Raw genomic sequence first — 24,721 nt, 5'->3', positions numbered from 1 at the left:
TAGACAAGCATGCAAAGCTAATAGGGCCATCAACATAGTAGCAAACAACCAACTTTTATGTATTGTTGTTTTACAGCTTATTCATTCATCCATTCAAAACTAGTTGCTGGAAGTATGGGTCGTGATAAAGCAGAAAACCAGCCAAATCAAAAGCCCCAAAATGCGAATACTAATTAACGCTGATACGAAACCTGGTGAACCAACTCTAATAAATTAAACTACATATGTTCGGAGGTGGCGGAGCCTCCAACTAGTCAAGGAGTTTTGTCTAGAATTGTTCATGAGTCGGGTCGGGTCCTAACAAATTTTTAACCTCGATTGTTAAATTTTTACTCAAGCCCGACTTAAATTAAGATACTAAAATATGGGTCCAGCCCGACCCTTATTAAATTTTTTAACTTTATTTTTTATATAAAAATTTAAACAATCTAATACATCAAATACACTAAAAATATTAAAACAAATAATTCTCAACTGAAAATAATTTTTTTTTAAAAATCTTTATACTTAAATAACTTTAAGATAAGTGCAACTTCAAGCAAATGCCTATAAAATAGTAGCAAAATTAATAATAAAACAAGTGTTATACAATATCCAAACATTAACAATAAAATAGTAGCAACATAATAATGAAATGGTAGCAAAACAATGACAAAAAGTGGAAAAACAATAGCAAAACATGGAAAAACAACAAAAACAGCAGGGTTTTTTTTATTGAAAATTCGGGGCGAGTCGGGCTTGGGCCAAAAAAACTTAACCGAGGCCCGGCCGTTTTTCCAAATGGGCCTTGTTTTTATGCCCGAGCTCATTTTTTGGGCTTATGTTTTTGCCCAAACCCTCCCATTTTTTGAGCGGGCTTTCGGCTCAAGCCACACGTCCTAACCTATGGACAACTCTAGTTTGGTCCCAACATCTTTGAAATATTAGCAAGTAAACATTGATTTTTTTTAATTTTTAAATTAAGGTATAATTCACATCTATTTTACAATTATGGAGACTAATCCTTTCGAAATTTATAGCTACATATTTCAACAATGTTATTTCTAAGGTTTAAATTTAAGTCCTCTTCATGTCAGGACAATGTACCTTTTAAATTTAAGTCCTCTTCATGTCAGGACAATGTACCTTACCAGTATAATATCATCTCTAAGATTTGAATTTGAGTTCTCTCCAATATGTTTTTATAGAATTAAGGTATCGTTCATGTCTGATTTACGGTCCATGAAAATTAATCATTTCAGAGTTTTTGATTGCCCCTCCCAATAATATCATCGCCAAGATTTGAACTTAAATTCTTCCCATAAAAGAGTAATGCGTCTTACCATAGCACTTTCATCTTTAAATTTTTAACCTTTGATATTTTCCAAAGTTATTGATTAATTCAAAAGTATATATATATATATATATATATATATATATATATATTACGTTAAATTGAAATCGCCTCCTCCTAAATAAATTTTATATATTGGTTTATAACTTAATTTTGTCTGGATTGAAGCTTAGTTCAATTAGTATCATATCATTGTTGAGGTAAGATGATATAAGTTTGAATACGCTAAAATATATTTATTCTCTTATTTAAGAGTTGGGAAGAGATTAAAAAAAAAACTGAAACACCAGTTATTTATATTTTGCATTTTACTAACCAATCATTATTTTTATGCTCTTCAAATTAATTGAGTTATCATACCAAGTTACAATTATGTCGATTTTTAAACTAAAAACCGAATCAATTTAACGAAATCGATTTATTTCGGTCAGGCTTTTAGTTTTGAAAATAGCTTTGGGCCGAATTTAACGGACAAAAGGTTTTTGTCGACGTAGTGTTACAAAAATAAAGAACCCAATTCAGCCCAAGAGGCTTTTACGTACTTTTGTAAGTCGGCGGTGCAAGTTAGCTTCAGCCCGTATCTGCTTTCCCTTGTTAGTCAGAAGTCGACCGTTTGAAAATCCCTCTTCTCGAACTGCAACGATTCTACTCCAACACTGAAACTGAAACTCAATCTTCTTATACTTTTAATTCTGCTCGAGTTTCAACAATGCCCACGAAAACGCGGTCTCAAGTCTCATCGGAGCGTCAGAAATGGGATCAAATCTTTGAAGGTTTAGTTGGTATGCTTAAAACACAGCAACAACAGCTGGAAACACTTATTAAAGAAAGAAAGATCCTCGGAGATCGGATCAATATGCAATATGAACGATGGACCTCTGATGTTCGTCTCTATGAAGATCACATATCTCAGGTAAAAAGAGTTTTGAGTTCAGGATTTTTAGGAGTTTCGATAAATTTAGGGTTTTTTTAAAAATTATTTTCTTTCCTCCTTAATTGGAGGGGGTAAGATTGGGTTGTTTTGATGTCTTTCGTTCTTTAGATGAGGACTGATCTGGAATCGAAAGAAATGACGCGTTTGCTTGAGGCTGCTAAAGCCGATATGATGGTAGGATTGAAGCAAAGAGAAGCTTTTCTTTGCAAGTTGAAATTAGGTATGCGTTTTGGAATTGAATTTTTCTTTTTAGTAATTGAGTATTTATTTGACGTTTACATTTGCTTGTCTTTGGATTGTTGCAGAGGAAACATCGGATGAATTGACTGATTTCAGAATCTGGTTTGACATCCTCTGTAAAAATTCAAATGTATGTTCCAATAAGTTTTCTTTTCCTTTTCCCCAGAGTTTATACATTTGACCATTTGTAAGCAATTTTAACCATTTCACTACATCTAGGATGTTTCTCTTAGGGACCCCAAAGGAACCAAAAAGGGAATGTTGGGAGATGAGGATATTGGTTCAAAGTCTGTTACTTTGAAGACATTGGAGGGCAATTTAAGAAGGCTAAAGCTCAAATATGAAAATCTTGCTTCCGAAAAGAGTTGTCAAATTGCTGCACTTATGGCAGAGAATAAGTTCGCATGGAACCAGTTCAACATTATGGAAACTCAGTTTACAGATAAGTTAAACAGCAAGAATTTTGAACTTGACAAAGCTAACAGGAAAATTGAGGCACTTATTTCCAATATGGAGGAGCTGAGGTCATCAAATGCCGAAAAGGATGAAATGATCCAGATATTAAAATCCGAATTATCTCAAAAGGAGGCTGATGCAAGTAGATTTCATGAAGTTTCTAAAATGTCGAGGCAGGTAGAGTTCTTAAGGAAGCCTAGAAGTTCATCTCATACGCCTGTAATAAAACATTGTACAGCTAGGGAAGGAACTGTTTTGGGAGACGAGAATGGCGGCGGCAACAAATGCAGTGTAAACATGAAGAAAGGAAGCTCCGCTCCACATGTTCATGATTCTCTGAAGGACAATGGAAGGGTAATTTTTAGTCTATCTAGCTTAAAGCTGGATTCATATGTTTTTGAGATGATTAATAATTAGTATGTTTTTGGATTGTTTAATGCACTTGGTTGTTTCTGCCTTTGTCCAAAGAAAAGCATTTTTGTCCCCTTGTTTCATCGTATTATATAACAGGTACATTGTGGCCATGAAGGAACAGCTACTATTAAGGGTCCAAAGACCTTAAATGTTCTTCGTTTTTGGCCTCAAGGATCTTAAATTTCCCCAAAATAATTCCACCGAGGAAGTTCTTGTTCTAGATTTCATATATTCCAAGAATTTAACACCAAGGCTATATACATTATATATGTTAGCTTGCTGGTCTAATTAACAAATTACTCTGATGCGTTAGTAACCGTAGTAAAACTAATGTTTGTTTTTAGGTAAGATCCATTCACTGACCAGATTGTATTGTCTTGTTGTTTAGGGAAGCAGAAGTTCGAAGAGGAAAAAGGATGATGAAATTCGTATTTCTGAAACTCCAAATCTATTCACTTCTACGTTTAAAGTTCCCAGATTGAGAGACTCCTCTCCCAAGTCAAGATGATCTTTCTTCTAAATCTACTCATCCATTTGTATCTTTTACCAATGATTGAAATAGTGTTTGTGATTGTGAATTTGTAAATTAGAAATAATTAACTAGGTGGTTTTGAAAGATTATCATAAAAATTGGTATCCAATCTGACCGTCTCTGTCTATTTTGCGGGTGTTTTTAACTTTTGAAAGTAAAACTGAAACTGATCGTTTCTTTATTTGAATGTCTGAAGAAAAGCAAACATCTTCATTGTCGGAATACAAAGGAACGAACAGAGCAGAAAATTTAGACACACACGGATAGCCACACGGCAGTATATAACTAGGCAAAAGTTGCTGCTATTCTCGAACTTCATGCAGGTTTTGATATATGGTAATTGCCAACGCATTTTAGGTCTCATAGTTCTCATCAAGACCCTCTTCCCCCTCGTACTCTTCCTCATCTTCCACAGTTGCGTCCTGATATTGTTGATACTCTGCAACCAAGTCATTCATGTTGCTCTCTGCTTCTGTGAACTCCATCTCATCCATTCCCTCACCAGTATACCAATGCAAAAAGGCCTTGCGACGGAACATCGCTGTGAATTGCTCGCTCACCCTCCTAAACATCTCCTGGATTGACGTGGAGTTCCCTATGAAAGTAGAAGACATCTTCAGACCCCTTGGTGGGATATCACAAACACTGGATTTCACATTATTGGGAATCCACTCCACGAAGTAAGATGAATTCTTGTTCTGGACATTCATCATCTGTTCATCAACCTCTTTGGTGCTCATCTTGCCTCGGAACATGGCTGACGCTGTCAGGTAGCGACCATGGCGAGGGTCAGCAGCACACATCATGTTCTTCGCATCCCACATCTGCTGAGTTAGCTCTGGGACAGTGAGAGAAACGTACTGCTGAGAACCACGAGATGTAAGTGGTGCAAAACCAACCATAAAGAAGTGAAGACGTGGGAACGGGATCAGGTTCACAGCCAACTTTCGGAGGTCAGAGTTCAGCTGTCCGGGGAACCTTAGGCAGCATGTTACACCGCTCATAGTAGCAGAAATCAAGTGGTTTAGATCTCCAACTGCAAAATTAAAAGTGCAGAGTTAGCTACACTATGTTAAATTGTATCATATTAAAGCAAATCATCGGTCAAGATAAATGTTTTATCACTTACAGCTTGGAGTAGTGAGCTTCAGGGTTCGGAAGCAAATATCATAAAGTGCCTCATTGTCAAGAACCATGCATTCATCAGCATTCTCTACCAACTGATGCACAGAAAGGGTGGCATTATAAGGCTCCACAACGGTGTCAGAAACTTTGGGTGAAGGGAAAACAGAAAATGTCATCATCATTCTGTCGGGATACTCCTCTCTGATTTTTGATATCAGGAGAGTTCCCATGCCAGAGCCTGTGCCTCCTCCGAGTGAATGACATACCTGGAAGCCTGGTCCAGAAGTAACAATGTAAGCAAGTGAGCTTCCTCAGACAATTCAAGGGGAAACCAGGAAATTGCCATTATTTAACCAATAAGGGTTATTATTGCTAAATACTAATAGTATGACGTAAATATCATGCTCTAAAACATACTTAATAGGAGGATCAATAAGGGTTGAATAAATAAATAAAATGTAATTTAGATTGACCTGTGACAATTTACATATTTCATATTTTTAGCGACTGACCACTAAGTCACCTACTTGAAACTACTCCAGATAGTTCATCGAAAGTAAGAAAATCAGTTATTCAAAAAAAAAAAATTAGTGTGGCAAATCTGAACTCATTGGAAAAGTTTCCAGAACAACTGAGCCACCAGAAAAGGATATTAATATATGACGTAAGCCATTATCCTGCCTTTACATTAAACCACAGAAGGTATGGGTTCCCTTAATGTGGAACTTAGTTCAATGATCCACCATTATCATAATTCATAACATAAATATTACTATAATTAGAATAGAAACAAACTAATTATTTGTCCTTTTCATATAGATCTGGATCTAGAGTCATGGTTTTCTCTTTCCATTTTTTAATAGGTTTATACCTACTAGTCCTCAATTTTTGGATAGTATATGGTACTCGAGCCAATGTTACAGCTTACTGTGTGATTGTCATAATTTTTAGATAGATACTGTAATTAGAATTTTTAGATAGTTACAGCATGTTAGTTATCATTTTCCATGCTCCTTTAAAAATCTTTTACTTTTCCTATAGGTTCATGTATTAAAATATTGATAAAATCATCGTTAATAATGCAAGGATTCATATATATGCTGATGAGCTGGTGAGGGCCCCCAAGGCTCCACCTTATTCATCGAAAAGCTTATCAAGTGGTGTAAGATCTAACTTTTTGTTAATTTTTGGAAAGAAAAATAGAATACAGAAAAAGATTGTCGGTATAAGGAAGATAAAATGAAAAATATCATATAGAAAATATAGATAATCTTCTATCACATGTCTATAAAACCACATGCTCACTGCCTCCATACCAGATAAAACGAAGCTTAATAATTGAGCAAATTGGCAGACCTTCCATGCCAGTTCACAGTGAATTATTAATCTTAACATTCAAGATCTTTCTCGTCTTTATTGCAGTTTATTGGATAGGAAAAATGAGATTATTTCACCTTGGTATTTCCATCCCCGGAAAGAAAATGAAAAGATGAACAGCAGAAAAGGTTTTATATCGTTATCATGAAATTGACATGGTAACTCAAATGGATTGGAGTTTCAAACTTCGAGGTGAAAAAAAATAGAGCGGAGTAATTATGTTGGAATGGATCAAAGAAAAATACCGCATTAAGAAAGAACAGATAGAATCAATTTCACGAAAACCAACGCAGATTTAGATTACGAGGGAACATAAGTAGAGAAAACAACATATACCTTGCAGGCAATCACAATTCTCGGCCTCTTTACGAACAACATCAAGAACAGCATCAATCAACTCAGCTCCTTCAGTGTAATGACCTTTGGCCCAGTTGTTTCCGGCACCGGATTGTCCAAACACGAAATTATCAGGTCTAAAGATCTGGCCAATGGGACCGGATCTGATACTATCCATGGTACCGGGTTCAAGATCCATGAGAACCGCACGAGGGACGTACCTTCCACCGGAAGCCTCGTTGTAATACACATCGATCCGCTCCAGTTGGATATCGGATGATCCATCTCCATTGTACTTTCCGGTAGGATCAACACCGTGCTCGTCGCAGATCACTTCCCAAAACTTGGATCCGATTTGGTTCCCGCATTGGCCTCCTTGCACGTGAAGGATTTCCCTCATTGTTATTTCGTCGAAAATGAAACGAAAAATAAAAAAGGCAAAGAGGTTTAAGGGTTTTCTTAAATGTTGTTTGGAGTGGAGAGAAGGAAATGAAAGGAGTATTTATTGAGGGGAAGATGTTAAAGAAGGAAAATGCGAATAATAATAACAATTAATAGAGTGGCATGATATTTTTGAAGGATTGTCTGTTTGTCTGTTCTGTCATGAGAAGGACAATTGAGAACCAGAGTTAACAACTAACCGCCCATACGAAGCAATTGAAAGGGTAAAAGAGTGAGCCAATCGAGCGTGGTGAGGCGCCATTTTACCAATTTGTTTTTCAATTGAGCTTGTATTTAGGAATTTCTGTTCTTATTTTTAGTTTTTACCCGCCGTGTTCGTGACCCTGAGTTGGATAATTGTGGTCCGGTTATTGGGTTATTGGTTAGGTGTACTATTTTGTTGTTTTTCGATGAAGTGTATAATTCCGTTCTAACCTAATAAAACTGAATCAAGATTTAATTAATTTCGACTAACCGTTTAACTAACAAAATTGTCTAGTTTGTAATTGTAGGAAATAAAAACTCCTAATCCTGATTAGTTTGGAAATGGCACTTTGGACAATAGCTCTGCAGCCTCCGGATTGCTTGATTGGCCCAATTTTCTAGCGAATCAGCTAATATACATAACTGTTAGACTAATATTGAGTCAAAATCCTTAACTTCTAGTCCCTTAATTGAATATCAGGTAGAACCATTGGAAACTCGAACCTAACTTTAAGGAGATTCTTATCTTCAAACTTTTTTTTTTAAAGTAAAATCTAGTTAAATTGGATGAATCGGTTGGAACCAATTGAGGTATTGGTTTAAAGTAAATTATTAGGTCGGTTAATTGTAGAATCGACACTTACCGTTTGAATCGGAGAAAAAATTGGTTAAATTATTTTTAATATTTTTAATTATTTATTTATTTAAAATGGTGTTCAACCACTAGACCTGTCCATGGGCCGGGTCGGGCCCAAAAATTTTTTTGGCCCGCCTCCTAGGCCCGGCCCAAAATATGAGCATGAAATTTTTCCCATGCCCGGCCCGGGAAAAATATCATAAGCCCGAGCCCGGCCCGGCCCATTTTTAAAATAAACATTAAAAAATATTTTAAAAATAAAAAAATAAAAAATAATTTTAAAAGTATTTTAAAATTAAAAAATAAAAATAAAAATAATATATTTATTATATTCGGGCCGGGTCGGGCCGGGTCGGGGCCAAAAAAGTGGTGCCCGAGGCCCGGCCCGTTTTTTAAACGGGCCTAATTTTTTTGCCCAAGCCCATATTTCGGGCCTATATTTTTACCCGAACCCTCCCATATTTCGGGCGAGCCATCGGGCCGGGCCGGGCCGTCCGGCCCCTGGATAGGTCTATCAACCACTGTCTGGTTCTAAAAACCTTGACAAAAATATTAGGCTTAAAAAATAAGTTTGAGTAAAAAAAGTTAGATCTATTTAAAATATAGGTCATGCTTGAACTCTTAAACCCGACTCAACCTATTTTCAAATTTTATGTTATATGATGTTACGTTATTTTTTATTTTATTTTATATGTTGCGTAATCTATGTCATATGAAAAATAATAAATATTAAAATAGGTTAAATTGTGTATGTTTAAATTTAATAAAAAATAAAAAAATCAATTAAGCATTTTAATAAATATGAGCCTAAATAGGCTTAGGTTGGTCAATTAGAAATATGAGTGGACTTGGACAATTTTTGAAGCCCGAGTTGAGTTGTGATTGGACAATTATACATGATATTAATAACATTCATAGGCTTGACAAAAACTTGGTTCAATCTAGTCAAACTTAACCTATGAACCCCTCTAATTAAATCTCTATCCAATTCAAACAACATGTAATTAACAAAAATAAATTTGCTAACAAAGCATTGTAAGATTGAAGTCTTCAAAAACATGATGTGTCTTGTTTGAGTCCTCACCATTCGTAAATATTATGTGATAACCTTATTCGATTATATTTTGATTTTCAAACTAAGTTTGTTATCAACATAGTACTATCTTACATATACAGTTGATTATTTTTAGGGTAAACTATGCTAGTATTCACTCAACTATTACTATTTTTTTTCGGTTTTATGAAAAGTTACAAAATGTCACCAAACTATTAGTAAAATTCTTTTTTGCTCACTTAACCATGAAAAGTTACAAAATAGTCATCCAACTATTCAATTTTGTCTTTTTGGTCACCAGTACTTGGTAGACCTAAAATTCTTTTTAGGGTCGAGCCACTCGATCAGGCCCAAAGGCCCGCCCAAAATATGGGAGGGTTTGGGAAAAAATATAAGCCCGAAAAATGAGCTTGGACAAAAAAATAAGGCCCATTTAAAAACGGGCAAGGGTCGGCCCAAATTCACTAAATGACAAAAAATCTGCTATTTTTTTTTGTTTTTCAATGTTATTTTCTTGTTGTCCCTATTTTGCTACCATTTTACTATTATGTTGCTACTATTTTGTAGTTATTGTTTGGATATTGTACAAAAACTATTTTATTGTTAATTTTGTTATTATTTTAAAGGCATTTGTTATTATTTTAGAGGCATTTGCTTGTTAAGTTGCATTTATCTTAGTGTTATTTAAGTCTACATATTTTTTAAAATTTATTTTCAATTTGTTGGGAAATATTTATTTTGATATTTTTAGTATTTTTGATGTATTATATATATTTAAAAATTATATAAAAATTAATACGGGTGGGTCAGGTCGGGCCCGATTTTAGCATTTTTATCCGGGTCAAGATTGGGCAAAATTTTAGGCCCATTTTTAGGCCCAGGCCTAGTAAATGGGCTTGAATTTTTAGTTGAGCCCGACCCGAACCCGGCTCGGCCCATGAGCACCTCTACCAGTTGGCTAATGGTGACAACTTTTAAAATTGACATAATAGCAACTTTAACCCCCAACATTTATAAACTATATGAATTTAGTCTTGAATCTAAAAGAAAGACCTTCAACGTTTATAAATGATATCAATTAAGTCTTTTTTTTTTCTGTAGTTTTTTTGGTGACGTTGAGGATTTATTTTAAAAGAATGAGGAAACATGTTTTTTTTTTGTATATTTTCAATCAAATTTAGTTGATAAATTTATTTTTTAGCTTTTTAGGTGAAAGGGTCACAAAGAAAACAAAATACAAAAAAGACCAAATTACACAATGAATAGATGTTTAGGATTAGATTTTTTAGAATCAAGGCTAAATTGACATAATATAAATGTTGAGGATTAAAGTTGTTGCTATTACGACAATTTTAAAAGTTGTTAGCTTTGAGCTAGTGACCAAAAAAATAAAATTGAATAGTTATATGACCATTTTGTAATTTTTCATAGTTAGTTGACCAAAAAATACTAGTAGATGAATAACTACTAGTTTAATTTACTCTTGTTTTTATCCTACATAAAAGTAAATAGATATAATTATATTTTAAATATATACAATTAAATACTGGCAATAGAGAAAACAAGTTTGAATATTAGAAATAATATTGTTGGGAGGACAATCACAAATTCTGGAAAAAAAGATAATCTTCGTAGATGGTAAAACGAACATAAATGAAACTTTAATTATTTACAATAAAATTAAAATAAAAATTTTATATATAAAATTAATGAAAATTAAGAAAACCCATCAAGTGTCAAGTTTCGATGAAAGTCAAAATCCCAAGTCAACGGGGGAATCATTTAAAAAAATCTCTCCGCTGTGGCGGCAGCATCAGCGCCTGCAACAACGAATAAGAAACTCACACGCGGGTTTCATTGTTTATAACAACCTTTACTTTCAACCCCCAGATGGCAACAATTCGTTCCTCCTCCTCTTAACACTTTTCCTGTCCCTTTGTAGTTGATTTATCCAACTATAGCCATTGACTAGTCTTTCTTCTGTCTTTTAAGTAATCTTCAAAATGTTGGGTCGGAGAGTGAGGAATATAATATATCAAATGGAGCCTGTGCTACTACTTTTCTATTCAAACAACATTTCATTTCTTTGGTTTTGCATTTCCTAAAGGATTATTTTTCTCCGAATTTGTAATGTTTTTATTGAAATAAACATACTTTCTCTAACTCAGATAACAGGACCTGATTAATAATTTTCTTTGACGTTATCCCTATGAATCCGTCATTAAGATAAAAACGAAAGTAATTTCAGTTAAACATTTTAAAATCAATGGCCTTGGAATCTAGTAGTACTGAATTTTTTTTAAGCAACAAAGATATGGTAATCTCTAATGATCTTAAACGTAACCAAAAACAAAAGAATATCACATAAAGAGCAAGTTACTAACATACTTTTTTAAAAAGAAAAATTGAAAAAGGGCAAAGAAATAAACGAGGGAATATAATTTAGGATTTGATTTATTTTAAATGAGAGAGAGAGGGAGGGGCAAATCAGAGAATGTGAGGGAACCAACGAAATCAAAGCCCAGACGGGTCGCTTCCATGCTTTCCAAGGCTGCATGTTTCATACTAAAAGTCTAATTCCAAAATTCAATTCTCAGTCAAACTACAAATCTCCTGGAAACACCACCACATTTCCATCCCTTGCCTTTGAAACTTATTTACGCGTCTTTTCGATCTTAAGGGAAAATATCGCCTTGATTCTGTGGAGTTTCGTGTCAATCAGAGTAAATCTTTTTCAGTCTCCTGTATAACCCTGACTCTTATCTGTTTCTTCTTCATTTTACCATACCAAATCTTATCTTTGGTTTTTCTTGCATCTTCTGCAGTTCCTCTCTGTTTAGCAGGTTTGTTATTATTGGTTTGGAAACTGTTCCATATCATCCTTTATTTGATTGTAGAATCATCTAGTGGAAACGTTTTTTTTCTCCCGTAAAGTTTGATTGGAAAAATCCAAAGATTCTTTGGTTTTATCTAATTCTAAATATTGGTTTTAGCTTTTGTCAGGCTTTTATACAGAAAATCTTTGATTGCAAATTTCCTTCTTTTTTATTTTATTTTTTATTCAGAGATTCATCACTAACAAACATAGCCTGGATTAAGGATGATTCTGTTTTTTTTTTTTCCAGTTAAATTCTGTGTGAGATATAGACTCGGGTATTGTTTGAGATAAAACTAAGTGCTTGAAGAATAATGGGAGGTGTTTGTTCTTCTGGAACAAAGGAGCGGAATACAAAGCTTGAACAAAAGACCACAACAGGATTTTCAGGGAAGCTCAAGTCCAAAAGGAGCTTTGGTAAGCAAAAAGGAAATTCAGATTCACATTCCCATGCCAATGGCAGTGGTTCCGACAAAACGCGACAGTGGGACGATTCTGGTGACTTGGGATTACAATTTTCCCGGGAATTGAAGTCATCGACACCCGCCAGGATTGCATTTTCCAAGGTATTGCTTGCTTTACCACATCGTTTCTAGTTGTAATGAGCTTTCAAGGTCGGAAATGTATGGACTGCAACGATTTAAATATTGACCGAAAGAGCAGCTAATGGGCAAATAAACAATGTTGATGATACAGTGTCCAAATTCACGTGTATCCATGGAACCTAAATATTCCTTTGTTGCAGCACATAAGATGTTATCAGCTAGAATCTTGTGCTGGCCAACTGAATTGCCAGATAAACTAAAGTTTCAATTATATTGGGCTTATCTCTAAGAATGCTTTTTTTTAGAAGAACAATGGCATGAATTAAAATGCCGAGATCAATTTATGTAGGGAAAGTGGCTTCTATGCAATTCATGTTTATTTTTCTTTTTGTAGGGTTCCCAGAGGAACTCATATCTTGGAAAAGCCGGCATTGTTGGATTAGAAAAGGCAGTCGACGTTCTAGATACACTTGGAAGTAGCATGTCATATTTGAATGCAGGGAGTGGCTTTGTTACGGGCTTGGCTTCAAGAGGGCAGAGAATATCTATGTTGGCATTCGAAGTGGCTAACACAATAGCTAAAGGAGCAAGCTTATTGCAGTCACTTTCAGAAGAAAACATTCAGTTCCTGAAAAAGGAGGTCCTACAATCAGAAGGGGTGCAAAAGCTAGTTTCTACAAACATGAATGAGCTGCAAAGTATTGCAGCAGCTGACAAGAGGTAGGTTACTTGTTAGAGAAAATGGTTTCTTTTTCTCTATATGTTAGTTCTTGCTCTTTGGTCTCTTTTCATAACACTCAATCGTTTGGGAATTCTAGGGATGAATTGGATATTTTTTCGCGTGAAGTAATAAGGTTCGGAGATCGATGTAAAGATCCACAATGGCACAACCTCGGCCGATTCTTTTCAAAGTAAGATAGTTTCTTTTGGTAGCATTACTTCAGCTTGCAATGCTCTGATGTTTACTGACAGAGAAATATATCTCTTGCTACTGTCATTATCTGTCAGACTGGATGTAGGCAATTCACTTCATAAACAAGCTAGAGCTGATGCAGAGCAGACAATGCAAGAACTAACTTCTCTTGCTCAGTATACCTCTGTAAGTTTATCCTCCTTTTAATTGTTAGCTTTGCCTCTCTACCTTTTATGTTTTTCCTATTCCATGCATTAGGACTTTTAGATGCTTTCGTTGTCTTGTATGAATGTTTTGGAGTGCCATGATATATTCTACATGACAGAATGTTTAACTTTCTTGTTTGCAATAAAGCTTTGCCACGTAAATGGGACCTTGAGTATCTCATTTTTAGGAAGCCTGTCTGATACCTTTGAGATATTATCCTGCATCGTGTATTATGTTAAAGCTGTGATATCAGAGTTATTCATCTATGGGAATGATTTATAGCTGTATATTGGTTTCTGGTTTTGAAAATTTCTTATTACGTGAATTGTCCACCGAGAATTTAACGTATAATTACATATGTAGGAATTGTACCACGAATTGAATGATCTGGGAAGATTTGAACTAGAGGTTAAGCGAAAGCTGGAAGAAGCGGAGTCCTTAAATCTCCCTAAAAGAGGTTAGGCTTAGACAATCGGTTTCTCTTTCCAGAGCTTTCTTTTATGTATGCAGACATTTGATCCATTTCCAATTTTGTTTCAACATTTGTACACCATCCAAATGATTTAAATATGCTAACTTCAGAGTGGTCGAATTTCTCTTGTTAACAGCTTCCTATTATTTCTGTGTTTCTGATATTAGCCAGGGAGCTGCTAACCTGGATTGCAGTTGTTGTATTAACAGCTCATTCTTTTGAATTGTAGGACAAAGTCTCATGATTTTACAAAGTGAGTTAAAACAACAAAGAAAGCTTGTCAAGAGTTTGAAAAAGAAAACACTTTGGTCTAGAACCTTGGAAGAGGTATATAACTATGAGTTGAACTGATATTTTCAGAGTTCTCAGTGGAACTGTAACCCTTAAATATTCTGTTGTTCATGACTGTTATGTTTGATTCACTACTGCCTTTTTTTCAATGTTAATCATGTCTGATTTTTATGACTGTTAACACTCGCAATGGTCTGAAATGCTATGGAATCTATTTTGCTTTTTGGATTATGCATATGAAATAAATTTTGTTTTGTTTCAGGTCGTAGAGAAGTTTGTGGATATTGTTACTTACATGCATCAAGCAATCTCTGAAGCCTTTGGAGGTAATCATATAGACCCGACTACTATCAAAGTATTAGTGATGGCTATGTCAGTTGACAACGTTAACAATATAATCTTCGACATGTTACAGTACCGGCGTCAGTTACAAAGGAGACCACTGAAAATCCTCAAAGTTTAGGTGCTGCTGGACTTGCACTACACTATGCTAATGTAATTCATCAGATTGATAACATTGTAAGTCCTTCTCCATTTCCTCATTTCTGCTTTATTATTTGCACACTTAAATATCGCATTTGTTTAAATTGGATTTATATGTTATAGGCAGCTCGCCCAGCCTACCTTCCACCTAATATCAGGGACACATTATACCGTGGGTTGCCACCCAGTGTTAAGACATCTTTAAGGTCCAGGTTACAGTCCACTGACACCAAGGAAGAGGTATTGTTTAAACAGACTTTGATCTTCATTTCTTTAATTCATTTCTTTTTTCCTTTCCAGCATCATTTGGCTTGAGGTTATTTGTTACCCTAAGTTCCTGATTAACATTATTCTTGATTCCTTGCTTTTTCCTACAGCGCTCAATTTCACAGGTTAAGGATGAGATGGAAAAGACACTACAGTGGCTTGTTCCGGTTGCCACAAACACAACCAAGTATGCTAAAACTAAAATGCTTGCAAAAACTTATTGTCTTATTGATGTCATTTCCTAAGTAATGTTTGTTTCCATGTTTTCCTTTTGCTGTAATTTATTGCAACAGAGCACATCAAGGTTTTGGATGGGTTGGAGAATGGGCAAACACTGGGTTAGTCAAGGCTTCTCTTTATCATCTCTATGTGCACATGGTCATATGCAATGCAATGTAAAAGTTCATTGAATCACTGGTATTACATCATAAATATGAGATTTCCTGGTTGTTTGTTCTTTTTCCACAGCATTGAATTTGGGAAAGGTGGAGCCGCAAATATTACTCTGACCCGCCTTCAGACACTTCATCATGCAAATAAACAGAAGACAGATGCATACATCCTTGAATTGGTGACATGGCTCCATCATCTGACCAGCTTAGCAAAACAAAGAGATCAGAGCTTCAAGCCAAAGCCAGTTCGGTCTCCGACTTATAAAGGCTTTGTTTTTCACTCTAAGATGCAGCGGTTTCTTTCCCTCGAAGATGGTACTAAAGTCCAGAGGATTGAACTTTGTGAAGAAGAAAGAAACTTATTAAACAAGGTGACTGCAAGGAGATTGATTCCGGGTGTTAGCAAAAGCCAAGAACTTCCTTTAGGCAAAAGCAAAGGGATCAAAGTTTGGGCATTAAGCAGGAGTACTGGGAACTCTCCTGATAGGAGTTTTAGGGCAAGAAAACTTTTGAAGCATCCCCATTCAAACATATTGGATGTTATGGATGGTTTAGATCTAGCAACTTGAGAGTGGCATTAAAAACTTTTCACCCTAGCTTCTTGTCATAACTCATAAATTCTTACTTATTCTATTGTATAGGTTGTCATTTTCCTTGTGAGTTTTGTTTTAGATGTATTTAATAAGTAATAAAATTCAAAAAATACATTTGCTCCTATATCCATACTTGATACAAGAAAGGTTCAGGACATTATCATATGAAAAAGTGAATTAGTTTACAACTTTTGAATTGGTTAGGCTTAGTGATACATTCATTTACTATTTTTATATTTAACTTATTAAAATAAGATAAAAAAGTTCACACGGTAATGTTTAAAGTCAATAAAATAAAGTTAGATGTGAGTTGTAATAATTAATGTGTAAATTAAATATGTAAGATTTGATTTTTAGTATTGTTAATACTTGAGAAGGAGATAGGAAGAAGCTGGTGGTAGAGATAAAGAAGCCGGTTTACTTGTGACAGAACGAGAACCAAAATAAAAGAAAGAAAGATTGACCATTGACTTGGTTAAGGAAAGAAGCTCCTTTCATCCTCATGCTCCATAATTAAATTGAGATAGGGTAAAACAAGTATTAATGATTAGACATTTGTTTAATAATGTGAGGTCCTATCATGCTTGGTGTCAAGATTGACCATTGACTTGATAAATGAATTGTTTGATTCACTAGTGATTACATAAATCCGATGAAAAATATTGTCTCTTGGGCTAGATGATCAGGTAAAAAGTGTAGTGATTTTTTATTTGAGTTCTTTTATTATATAATTTTGTTAACTTTTGATTAATTTTAATAGCATTTGATATAAATTTAATAATTTTAATATAATATCAATATTCTTTCAAATAGATAATAAGTAGGTCAAGACAATTAAATTATTATAGATTTTAATAACCTTAAAAATTTGAAAGAAAAGAAAAAAAAATATCAATGACTTAAGTGGTGGCCGCTGCTCGAATTTAAGCTTTAAGTTGAGAGGGATGAAATAAAATAAGAAAACGAAAAGAGATAAATGAAAAATATATGTATTAAAATATAATAAGAAGTGGTATTTTTGCCATGGTGAAGAAAATGAACACCACCTGCCTGCTGTCTTTTAACAAAAGCTATAATGATTTTGTATAATAATATTTTTCTCTCTAATTTTATATAAAAAAAGATCATTTTAGTTTTTATTTAAGTTTATCCTTTGAATTTATAATTTTTTAAATCACCCAAAATGGATGTCTAAAATAATTTGTTAACTTTATTGATGTGACATACGATAGATAATATGTTAAGATTTAATTAAAATTTTAAAATTTAGAAATATTAAAAATATTTCTTTTATAAATTTTAATGATTTTAATTTAAAAATAATTTGTATAATTTTTTAAAAATTTAAAAATTTAAAATATTAATTAAATACTAATGTGTCATCTATGCGTATGTCACATTAGCAAAGTATGTTAACTTTTCCATCATTTTAGGGTGATTTGACAAAAGCATAATTAGTTAAGAAAACGAAAATTAAATGAAAGACTAAAATAACTTTTATATAAAATTAGAGGTTCAAATAAGTCATAATGCCTGTGGGCTAAACTCATAGGTAATTTAAAATTTAAGTATTAAAGGGAGAAAAGAAATAAAAGTGGCAAATGAATATGGTGAAATGTACCAAGCACCTAACACCGAAATAAAAATATTAATGATGTGCAAATTAAAAAGTGGAGGTTATAATTTTAGATGGAGCAAATAGAATTTGTTACTATTTGGATTGAAAAAGTAAAACACTAGTTTTGAGCAAATAATAATGGAGGACCGATGTTGCAGAAAGCTAAAAGTACAGGGACTATTTGTACAATTATGATATTGAACCAATATAAACTACTGAATTCCAGAAAACTTCATAGGTCAGCAGCTCTTCCACATTTGATGACATTATCAGGGATGGGAGCTTCATCCCTTGCAGAAATGTCTGATTGCTCATCCAACCAATTCCAAACACCTTTAACTCTTATGTAAAGCTCTTGCCCTAGATACCAGTTCTCTGCATTCTGAGACCTCAGATTCCACGTCCCTAGGTTGTCCAATTCCATCAATATCGCTGTCCATGACAACGGATAAACCTGCTCGTTCACAATTAACTTTCATCAATCAAAACACGTGTACAAGTTTATGAAACATACATCAACTAAATGTTTTTGTCGGACACAAAACCTGAACTGTTGATCGAGAAACAGCATCAACAATGTTATATCCTGCTTTCTTGCTTTCATCCCACAAGCCCCATCCCATTCTGCAAATAGCAGGATTACATCAGTTTCATTAGATTTACCGATGATTTAGCCAACACTATGAGACATGAAAAAGGACCGGTTTTACCCAACGACAAAAAAGTTGTAGCCATCAATGTGCCACGATTGCACTTCTAGCAAAGGATTCTGGAACACAATATGGAAGAAGTCACGGTAAAAGGCATCGACAACGGAAGTGGCTGAAGATGGAAGGGCAGCAGCAGCAGCATACTTGGATTCTTCATTGAGCTGGAAGTAGTCTAGTAGCTTTAATGGTGTATCAGAATGCATAAACGATATTCCATTTATCGTAAATCTTCGTTTCGATCCAATGACCATCACATTATTTTCAAGGATAAGCGTTCGAGTGATAGGGATGGTGCCATAGTGATACGAGCCTTGTGGATTTGGCCTAGCGGCTGATGCTATTAAATCCCACCTATTGAAATAAAAATAAGTCAGAATCAACGATTTGGGCCAGTTTTTGGGAGCAAAGCCTGTGTGGTTTACCTCATGGAACGAGCCTGCTCGATCGAGAAATTGTAATTGGACAGGCCTGGTCCTAAAGGAAGAGGACCGACAGGGTCTCCAGCAGCATCTGGATAATGAATGACACCGATGCCGGAATGTTCGAGAATAGTAAAGCGAGAACTTGCAACCATGTAGTAAGACTTGCCATTGGCCTGGTTCTTTGCTGTTACCAATACAGAGTAAGACTGCCCAACATGGATGTCCAGGCTATCATAGTATTGCTGAATCAAGTAAGAACCTTCAGTTTCCACCAACAACATCGGATGGTCCTCGATTCTGAAATTCAAGGATGTCTTCAAGCCTACATTTGAAATTCTTAGCATGTATGTGGCACTTGGTTCGAACTCAAATCTTGCTTGATTAGGCCCTAGTCCATTGATGAGAATCCCATCAGGATGGGGCAAAAAGACACCATTTTCCAGTGATGCTCTCAGGTCCTGCAAAAGGTCACAGATTCAACAACTCCCTGGAATGAAAAAAAGGGAACCAATTCAATTTAGCATACCCTATAGTCGGCATTGAACCAATCACCAATCAGCACTGCATAGTCTTTGTATGGTTGTGGGAATGGAATGGGAATGATAGGGAGATTATTCAAATGAATGGCACCATACCCACCAGCAGCTTTGTGTAGGAGAAGTGAAGGAAAATAAAAGAAACTTCCTATCTGATCCTTAAGCTGAAAGCTGTACGTCCAGTTTTGCCCTGGCAGTATAGGGCAATTCGTCTCTTGCACACCATCTTGCCATGAATTTTTTCTCATTTGAACCCCATTCCTATAATAAAATAAAAAACTCATTCCACCACAAATTATATTCAAAGATCAAGTATTTACTAAACATCAATGTCTCCAAGGGGAAAAAGTAGAAAGACTTTGATCTTGATTTTCTACTTTCTAAACTAACCATGTCATGAGAAAGGGCTCTGTCAAGTTATTATGAATATTAACATTCACAACGTCATTTGTTGATGCATACAACACTGGCCCTGGGAACATACCATTGATCACAATCACCTAATTGTCACACAAACAACAACAACATTATAACCAGAATCAAATAGATACTAAAAACTACAACCAGAACTTCTAAGACAATGGGGAAAAAAAGGAACCTGTTTATCAACGCCAAGAGGGGCGAGTTGAGAGTAAGAAACAGTCCAATCATAGAAAAGTTGTGACCAGCCTCTATAAATTAACACCAGTAAAAAACAAGTGCAAAGACAAAGCTCTGACGATGTTAACAGCCTGATGGGGTTCATTGCTTGGAGGTTATAGCTGATCACAAACAAAGCAACCCTAGGCTAGATTGGATAAAGAAGAAGATTTCTAGTTTGGGTTTGATGCGCTTTTTTTGGCAGCAATTCCATCAAGCAATGGGATACATGGATTCAAACACTCGAGTGATATAGGGATGAAGTGAGAGAATGATGGAAAAAGGTGTCTTACTTTTGAAATTTGAATTGTTATGCATATCTTTACTGGTTTAAATTAAAATTCACTCTATCCTTGTTAATATGTTATCATTTCAGTTGTAAAATTTAACATGATAAAACGGTATTAGTTGGTGGATTTAGAAGTTAAACAAGTGAATCATAGGTGACCTAAACTTTGTAATGGTTAATGGGTAAGCCTAGCCATATAACTCAAGTGCAATTCTTTTTTCCTTTACATTTATTCAATTTATAATAGAAAATGAATTCCTAAAAAATAAATGAGGAAAAGAAGTTTTATGTATGACAATGAGATGAATGGATAAAAAATAATATAAAAAAACCTCAAAATTTTAAAATTTTACATGATAAAACAACATTAGCCGGTGGTTTTAGAAGTTAAACAAGTGAACCATAGGTGACCTAAACTTAATTTTGGTTAATGGGTAAGCCTAGCTATATTAGTCAAGAAAGGGGCATAAAAAGGATAAAATAATTTACATTATAGTCTTTCTGGTTTGGGGTTTTAATTACAACCCATAAAATATTCAATTGGTTTTATTGGGTTTAGGCCTTCCTTCACAGGCTCTAAGACAGCAAATTCACCCAGGACTTAAATATCTAACCTGAAAGCTAATGGGCTTCATAAAATTGAGTGGTTCCCAAATGGAATCAACATCTTTAGGAGTTTCCCATTGGCAATGAAGGCCACTTACACCACAAATGCATCTCCCAAGAATCTAAACCGAGAATACTTTCCAACCATAGATACTAAACTGCCACTGAATTTGTCCTCCTCTCTCATCCAACCAATCTGTAATCCTTTCCCATACTTTTTTTTTTGTCTTTTTTATTTCCTTTTTCAATTTGGTTCTACTTGACTTAAGTTCTTCCTCCACTTGAAGGCCTCAATTCAGTCTTCTCTTTTTTTCTGTGCGTGTAAACAATGGCGATGACTGTAAATGCAGCAGTATCTCTCCCATCTTCCAAGTCATCTACCCTGTCATTTAAAAACTCAGTCACTGTCCCTGAAAGAATCAACTTCAACAAGGTATGGTTTCTTTAAGAAGATCCACTCATTTATTTGCATTGACTCAACCTCTTGGTTTCCTCTCCAGAGTGTTTTGTACCCAAAAAATGTCAGCCTTGGTGGAAATGTGGTTTCCATTAGAGCTCAGGTCACTACAGAAGCTCCTGCAAAAGCACCAAAAATTTCCAAGAAAGATGATGAGGGTATTGTTGTGAACAAGTTCAAACCAAAGGAACCCTACATTGGAAAGTGCCTCCTCAACACCAAAATTACCGGAGATGATGCTCCAGGAGAGACTTGGCACATGGTTTTTAGTACCGAAGGTGAACTTTTAACGATTTAGGAACTTGCTTTTGTCATTGAAAATGAGGTGACCTTGTGTCAGCTTTATATGCATTTGATCATTTGAAGTTGGATGGCACAGGGGAAGTACCATACAGAGAAGGACAATCCATTGGTGTCATCCCAGATGGTATTGACAAGAACGGAAAACCCCACAAACTTAGATTGTACTCTATTGCTAGCAGTGCTTTGGGAGATTTTGGCAATTCTCAAACTGTAAGGATCTGATCCCTTCAAATAACATGTTATTAATATATATATATATATAAGGTTTTTGTGCCTTTTTTCAGTGTGATATCTAATCTGATCTTGATGAGCTTGTAATTGCAGGTTTCCTTGTGTGTGAAAAGGCTTGTCTACACCAACGAACAAGGAGAGATAGTGAAAGGAGTTTGCTCCAATTTCCTGTGTAAGGATTTTAAAGTTTTTGGTGTTTTTTTTTTATTTAATAATTTCAAGGAAACCCTCACTTCGATTAATCTTGTAACATATTTATAATGATCTTCTAAGCTTGTTGATTGTTTAATAAGCAGCATGTTGGCTTCTTAGCTAATAGCTACCTCCTTTGTAAAAATGTCTAGCATTATAACAAAGGTTTATCTCTATATATAGTTCTTTCTAATATTTATGGAATCATCTCTCAAAATGTGGATTGACAAAGCACTGCACGTATCGTTTATATAATGATAAAGCTGGCCAGCAAGTTACTGCAGAAAAAAACATAAATAAACATCTTGCTTTCAGGTCTGTCCATGGTAACATCTTCTGGGTCCTATGTTCAACAGCACCTGACATATTTTGTCCCGTGTAACTATAAGAAACCATTTACTGGTTCAAATTAAGGCATGACAGATAACCGTAATATTTTCCCAAATTTCTGCCTTGGATAAATTTTTCATCTTTTTCATTTTTAATATAATCAACTATAGTAGAAATTGCAATTCTAGAACTTTACATCATTTATCAGTCGTAATTGTTCCATTCAGGTGACTTGAAGCCTGGTGCTGAAGTGAAGATCACAGGGCCTGTTGGGAAAGAGATGCTCTTGCCAAAAGATCCAAATGCCACCATCATAATGGTATGTTTACATCACAATGGTATCTTTACTATCTTGTTATCTGAGAATTTACTAGGTTAATTTGTGGTTTCCTTGTTGCAGCTCGCAACTGGAACTGGAATTGCTCCTTTCCGTTCATTCTTGTGGAAGATGTTCTTCGAAAAGCACGACGACTACAAGGTAGGCCTGATATCGAAAGCTTAACAAAAAAAGATTAGCCTTTAGCAAGTTATGGAAAGTACTTGACCTGTTATTGGCATGAAATGCAGTTCAACGGATTGGCTTGGCTCTTCTTGGGTGTTCCCACCAGTAGCTCACTGCTCTACCCAGAGGCAAGCAAGCTTTCTTAACTTTCACATCATTCTTTATCTTGGTACTGGAACATATTGGCTTAGGCTTTCTACATTCAACCCAGGAATTTGAGAAGATGAAGGAGAAGGCACCAAATAACCTCAGGGTGGATTATGCGATTAGTAGAGAACAAACAAATGAGCAGGGTGAGAAGATGTATATTCAAACCCGAATGGCCCAATATGCTGAAGAACTTTGGGAATTGCTTAAGAAAGATAACACCTATGTCTACATGTGCGGGCTGAAGGGAATGGAAAAGGGAATCGACGATATCATGACTTCTTTGGCTGCCAAAGATGGTAATTTATATAATGGGGTTCAGCATTTGCAAAAATATCATCTCATCTTGTAACTTTTTGTATCTTCCAGGTATTGATTGGATTGAATACAAGAGACAAATGAAGAAAGGAGAACAATGGAACGTTGAAGTCTACTGATCTAGGTGGGATTTTGCCATTCAGTCATTTCCTTGCTTCTCTCTGCACCATCTCTTTTTGAACTTGTTTGATGCTGTAGAAGTTGAATTATCAACTCAACTCATAAATTCTTGCCTCAGAACAGGTTGTATAGTGCAAATTTGAAGGAGATAAGTTCGTATCCTGTAATATCCTTCTTCTTTTTTCTTTTGGTCTAATTATTGTTTTTGTCCTTTTACAATTTTAACATTTGTTTTTTCCACGTAATTTGATCTCCGAATTGATACATTAAAGTGAGTATATTGAAATTATCATTTTAATAGTCAGTTTAACATTACTTCTTAGAAGTATTTTTGGAACAAAAAAAATACTTTTGAAATAAAAGCATTGCTAAACAAGATGTTTTTGAGCTTTTTAAAAGTGCTATTGGGACAAAAAATACATTACAAAAACACCTTCTTAGCCAAAAAGAGCAGAAAATTCCAACTTTTAAAGTATTTATTGGGCCTGGCTCTAAAACTACTATATTTGGACCCGTCAAGCCCAATGATTCAATACCTCATCTAAAGTCATTAAATGGGTAAAAGCCTAACATGTGAGGAAAGGGTACACAATACACAGAGAGTCAAATGGGCTTACGTTCTTTTTTATTTCTTTGGAGTAGTCTGGGGTTGTCCTCTTGTTTGTTAGTGCAAATCACCAATATCTGTAACAAATAATCTAATCAAATTTTCCGAATGTAGTACATCACTTGACTAATGGAAAGTGTATTGCCAATAGACGGCAATGAGAGACAACAACACATTTTTCCTATTAGTAACCAACAAATGCTTGCTTCTTAAATTAACTAATCTTGATAACCTCATCAATAATTGGTGTTATTATTTTTCTCACCACAGGCCAACCTTATTGCATCAGCTGATTTCATTTGATTCTCTTTTTATTCTTATCACCACCTCCCATTGTTGGAATATTACGAATAGCATGATGTCATCTCTTTTTCAGTGCTTCTCATCTTCTCAAATCATATAATATGACAACAACATCAACAAAAAAAACCATCCCATTAAATGTCGGGGCCTTCTGCATTTTGTTCTTGCCAAGTCTAAAAAATTCAATGTTTCACATTTACAAAAACAAAAACCCTACTTTTCCTTCTCTTTTCAAATCATTCATACAGAAAAACAAGACACCAATGATAT

At 34.9% G+C, this 24,721-nt stretch overlaps 5 protein-coding genes across 6 annotated transcripts; 3 read left to right on the top strand and 2 right to left on the bottom strand.

The window, feature by feature from the left end:
- Nucleotides 1-1,912: 1,912 nt before the first annotated feature.
- Nucleotides 1,913-4,036, top strand: LOC105768920 (uncharacterized). The gene is made up of 5 exons (XM_012589188.2): nt 1,913-2,246; nt 2,376-2,487; nt 2,573-2,637; nt 2,727-3,317; nt 3,766-4,036. The coding sequence occupies exons 1-5, from the start codon at nt 2,043-2,045 to the stop codon at nt 3,883-3,885; spliced, it is 1,092 nt and encodes a 363-aa protein (XP_012444642.1). The 5' UTR covers nt 1,913-2,042; the 3' UTR covers nt 3,886-4,036.
- A 28-nt stretch (nt 4,037-4,064) lies between these two features.
- Nucleotides 4,065-7,358, bottom strand: LOC105768919 (tubulin beta-6 chain). The gene is made up of 3 exons (XM_012589187.2): nt 6,748-7,358; nt 5,039-5,308; nt 4,065-4,945 (listed from the first exon to the last, which is right to left on the bottom strand). The coding sequence occupies exons 1-3, from the start codon at nt 7,145-7,147 to the stop codon at nt 4,263-4,265; spliced, it is 1,353 nt and encodes a 450-aa protein (XP_012444641.1). The 5' UTR covers nt 7,148-7,358; the 3' UTR covers nt 4,065-4,262.
- A 4,239-nt stretch (nt 7,359-11,597) lies between these two features.
- Nucleotides 11,598-16,245, top strand: LOC105768917 (protein PSK SIMULATOR 2). 2 transcript variants are annotated; one of them, XM_012589185.2, is made up of 13 exons: nt 11,598-11,827; nt 12,209-12,524; nt 12,898-13,223; nt 13,322-13,414; nt 13,512-13,602; nt 13,987-14,080; nt 14,325-14,422; nt 14,649-14,712; nt 14,802-14,905; nt 14,993-15,109; nt 15,247-15,323; nt 15,430-15,474; nt 15,605-16,245. In XM_012589185.2, the coding sequence occupies exons 2-13, from the start codon at nt 12,273-12,275 to the stop codon at nt 16,095-16,097; spliced, it is 1,854 nt and encodes a 617-aa protein (XP_012444639.1). In that variant the 5' UTR covers nt 11,598-11,827; nt 12,209-12,272; the 3' UTR covers nt 16,098-16,245. The 2 variants fall into 2 exon arrangements, with proteins under 2 accessions (XP_012444639.1, XP_012444638.1); XM_012589184.2 differs by having other exon boundaries at nt 11,598-11,926.
- Nucleotides 16,246-17,866: 1,621 nt separating this feature from the next.
- Nucleotides 17,867-20,270, bottom strand: LOC105768918 (L-ascorbate oxidase homolog). The gene is made up of 7 exons (XM_012589186.2): nt 20,006-20,270; nt 19,798-19,907; nt 19,398-19,668; nt 18,872-19,329; nt 18,450-18,800; nt 18,285-18,363; nt 17,867-18,193 (listed from the first exon to the last, which is right to left on the bottom strand). Exons 1-7 carry the CDS (start codon nt 20,150-20,152, stop codon nt 17,972-17,974), a joined length of 1,638 nt encoding a protein of 545 aa, XP_012444640.1. The 5' UTR covers nt 20,153-20,270; the 3' UTR covers nt 17,867-17,971.
- Nucleotides 20,271-21,064: 794 nt separating this feature from the next.
- On the top strand, nt 21,065-23,708 carry LOC105768913 (ferredoxin--NADP reductase, leaf isozyme, chloroplastic). The gene is made up of 9 exons (XM_012589180.2): nt 21,065-21,374; nt 21,442-21,676; nt 21,778-21,911; nt 22,026-22,104; nt 22,682-22,773; nt 22,855-22,932; nt 23,022-23,084; nt 23,168-23,402; nt 23,473-23,708. The coding sequence occupies exons 1-9, from the start codon at nt 21,270-21,272 to the stop codon at nt 23,538-23,540; spliced, it is 1,089 nt and encodes a 362-aa protein (XP_012444634.1). The 5' UTR covers nt 21,065-21,269; the 3' UTR covers nt 23,541-23,708.
- Nucleotides 23,709-24,721: the final 1,013 nt, after the last annotated feature.

This window comes from Gossypium raimondii, chromosome 5 (assembly GCF_025698545.1).
Source record: "Gossypium raimondii isolate GPD5lz chromosome 5, ASM2569854v1, whole genome shotgun sequence".
Taxonomy (NCBI): Eukaryota; Viridiplantae; Streptophyta; class Magnoliopsida; order Malvales; family Malvaceae; genus Gossypium; species Gossypium raimondii.
This window is presented reverse-complemented; position numbering and strand designations above follow the sequence as displayed.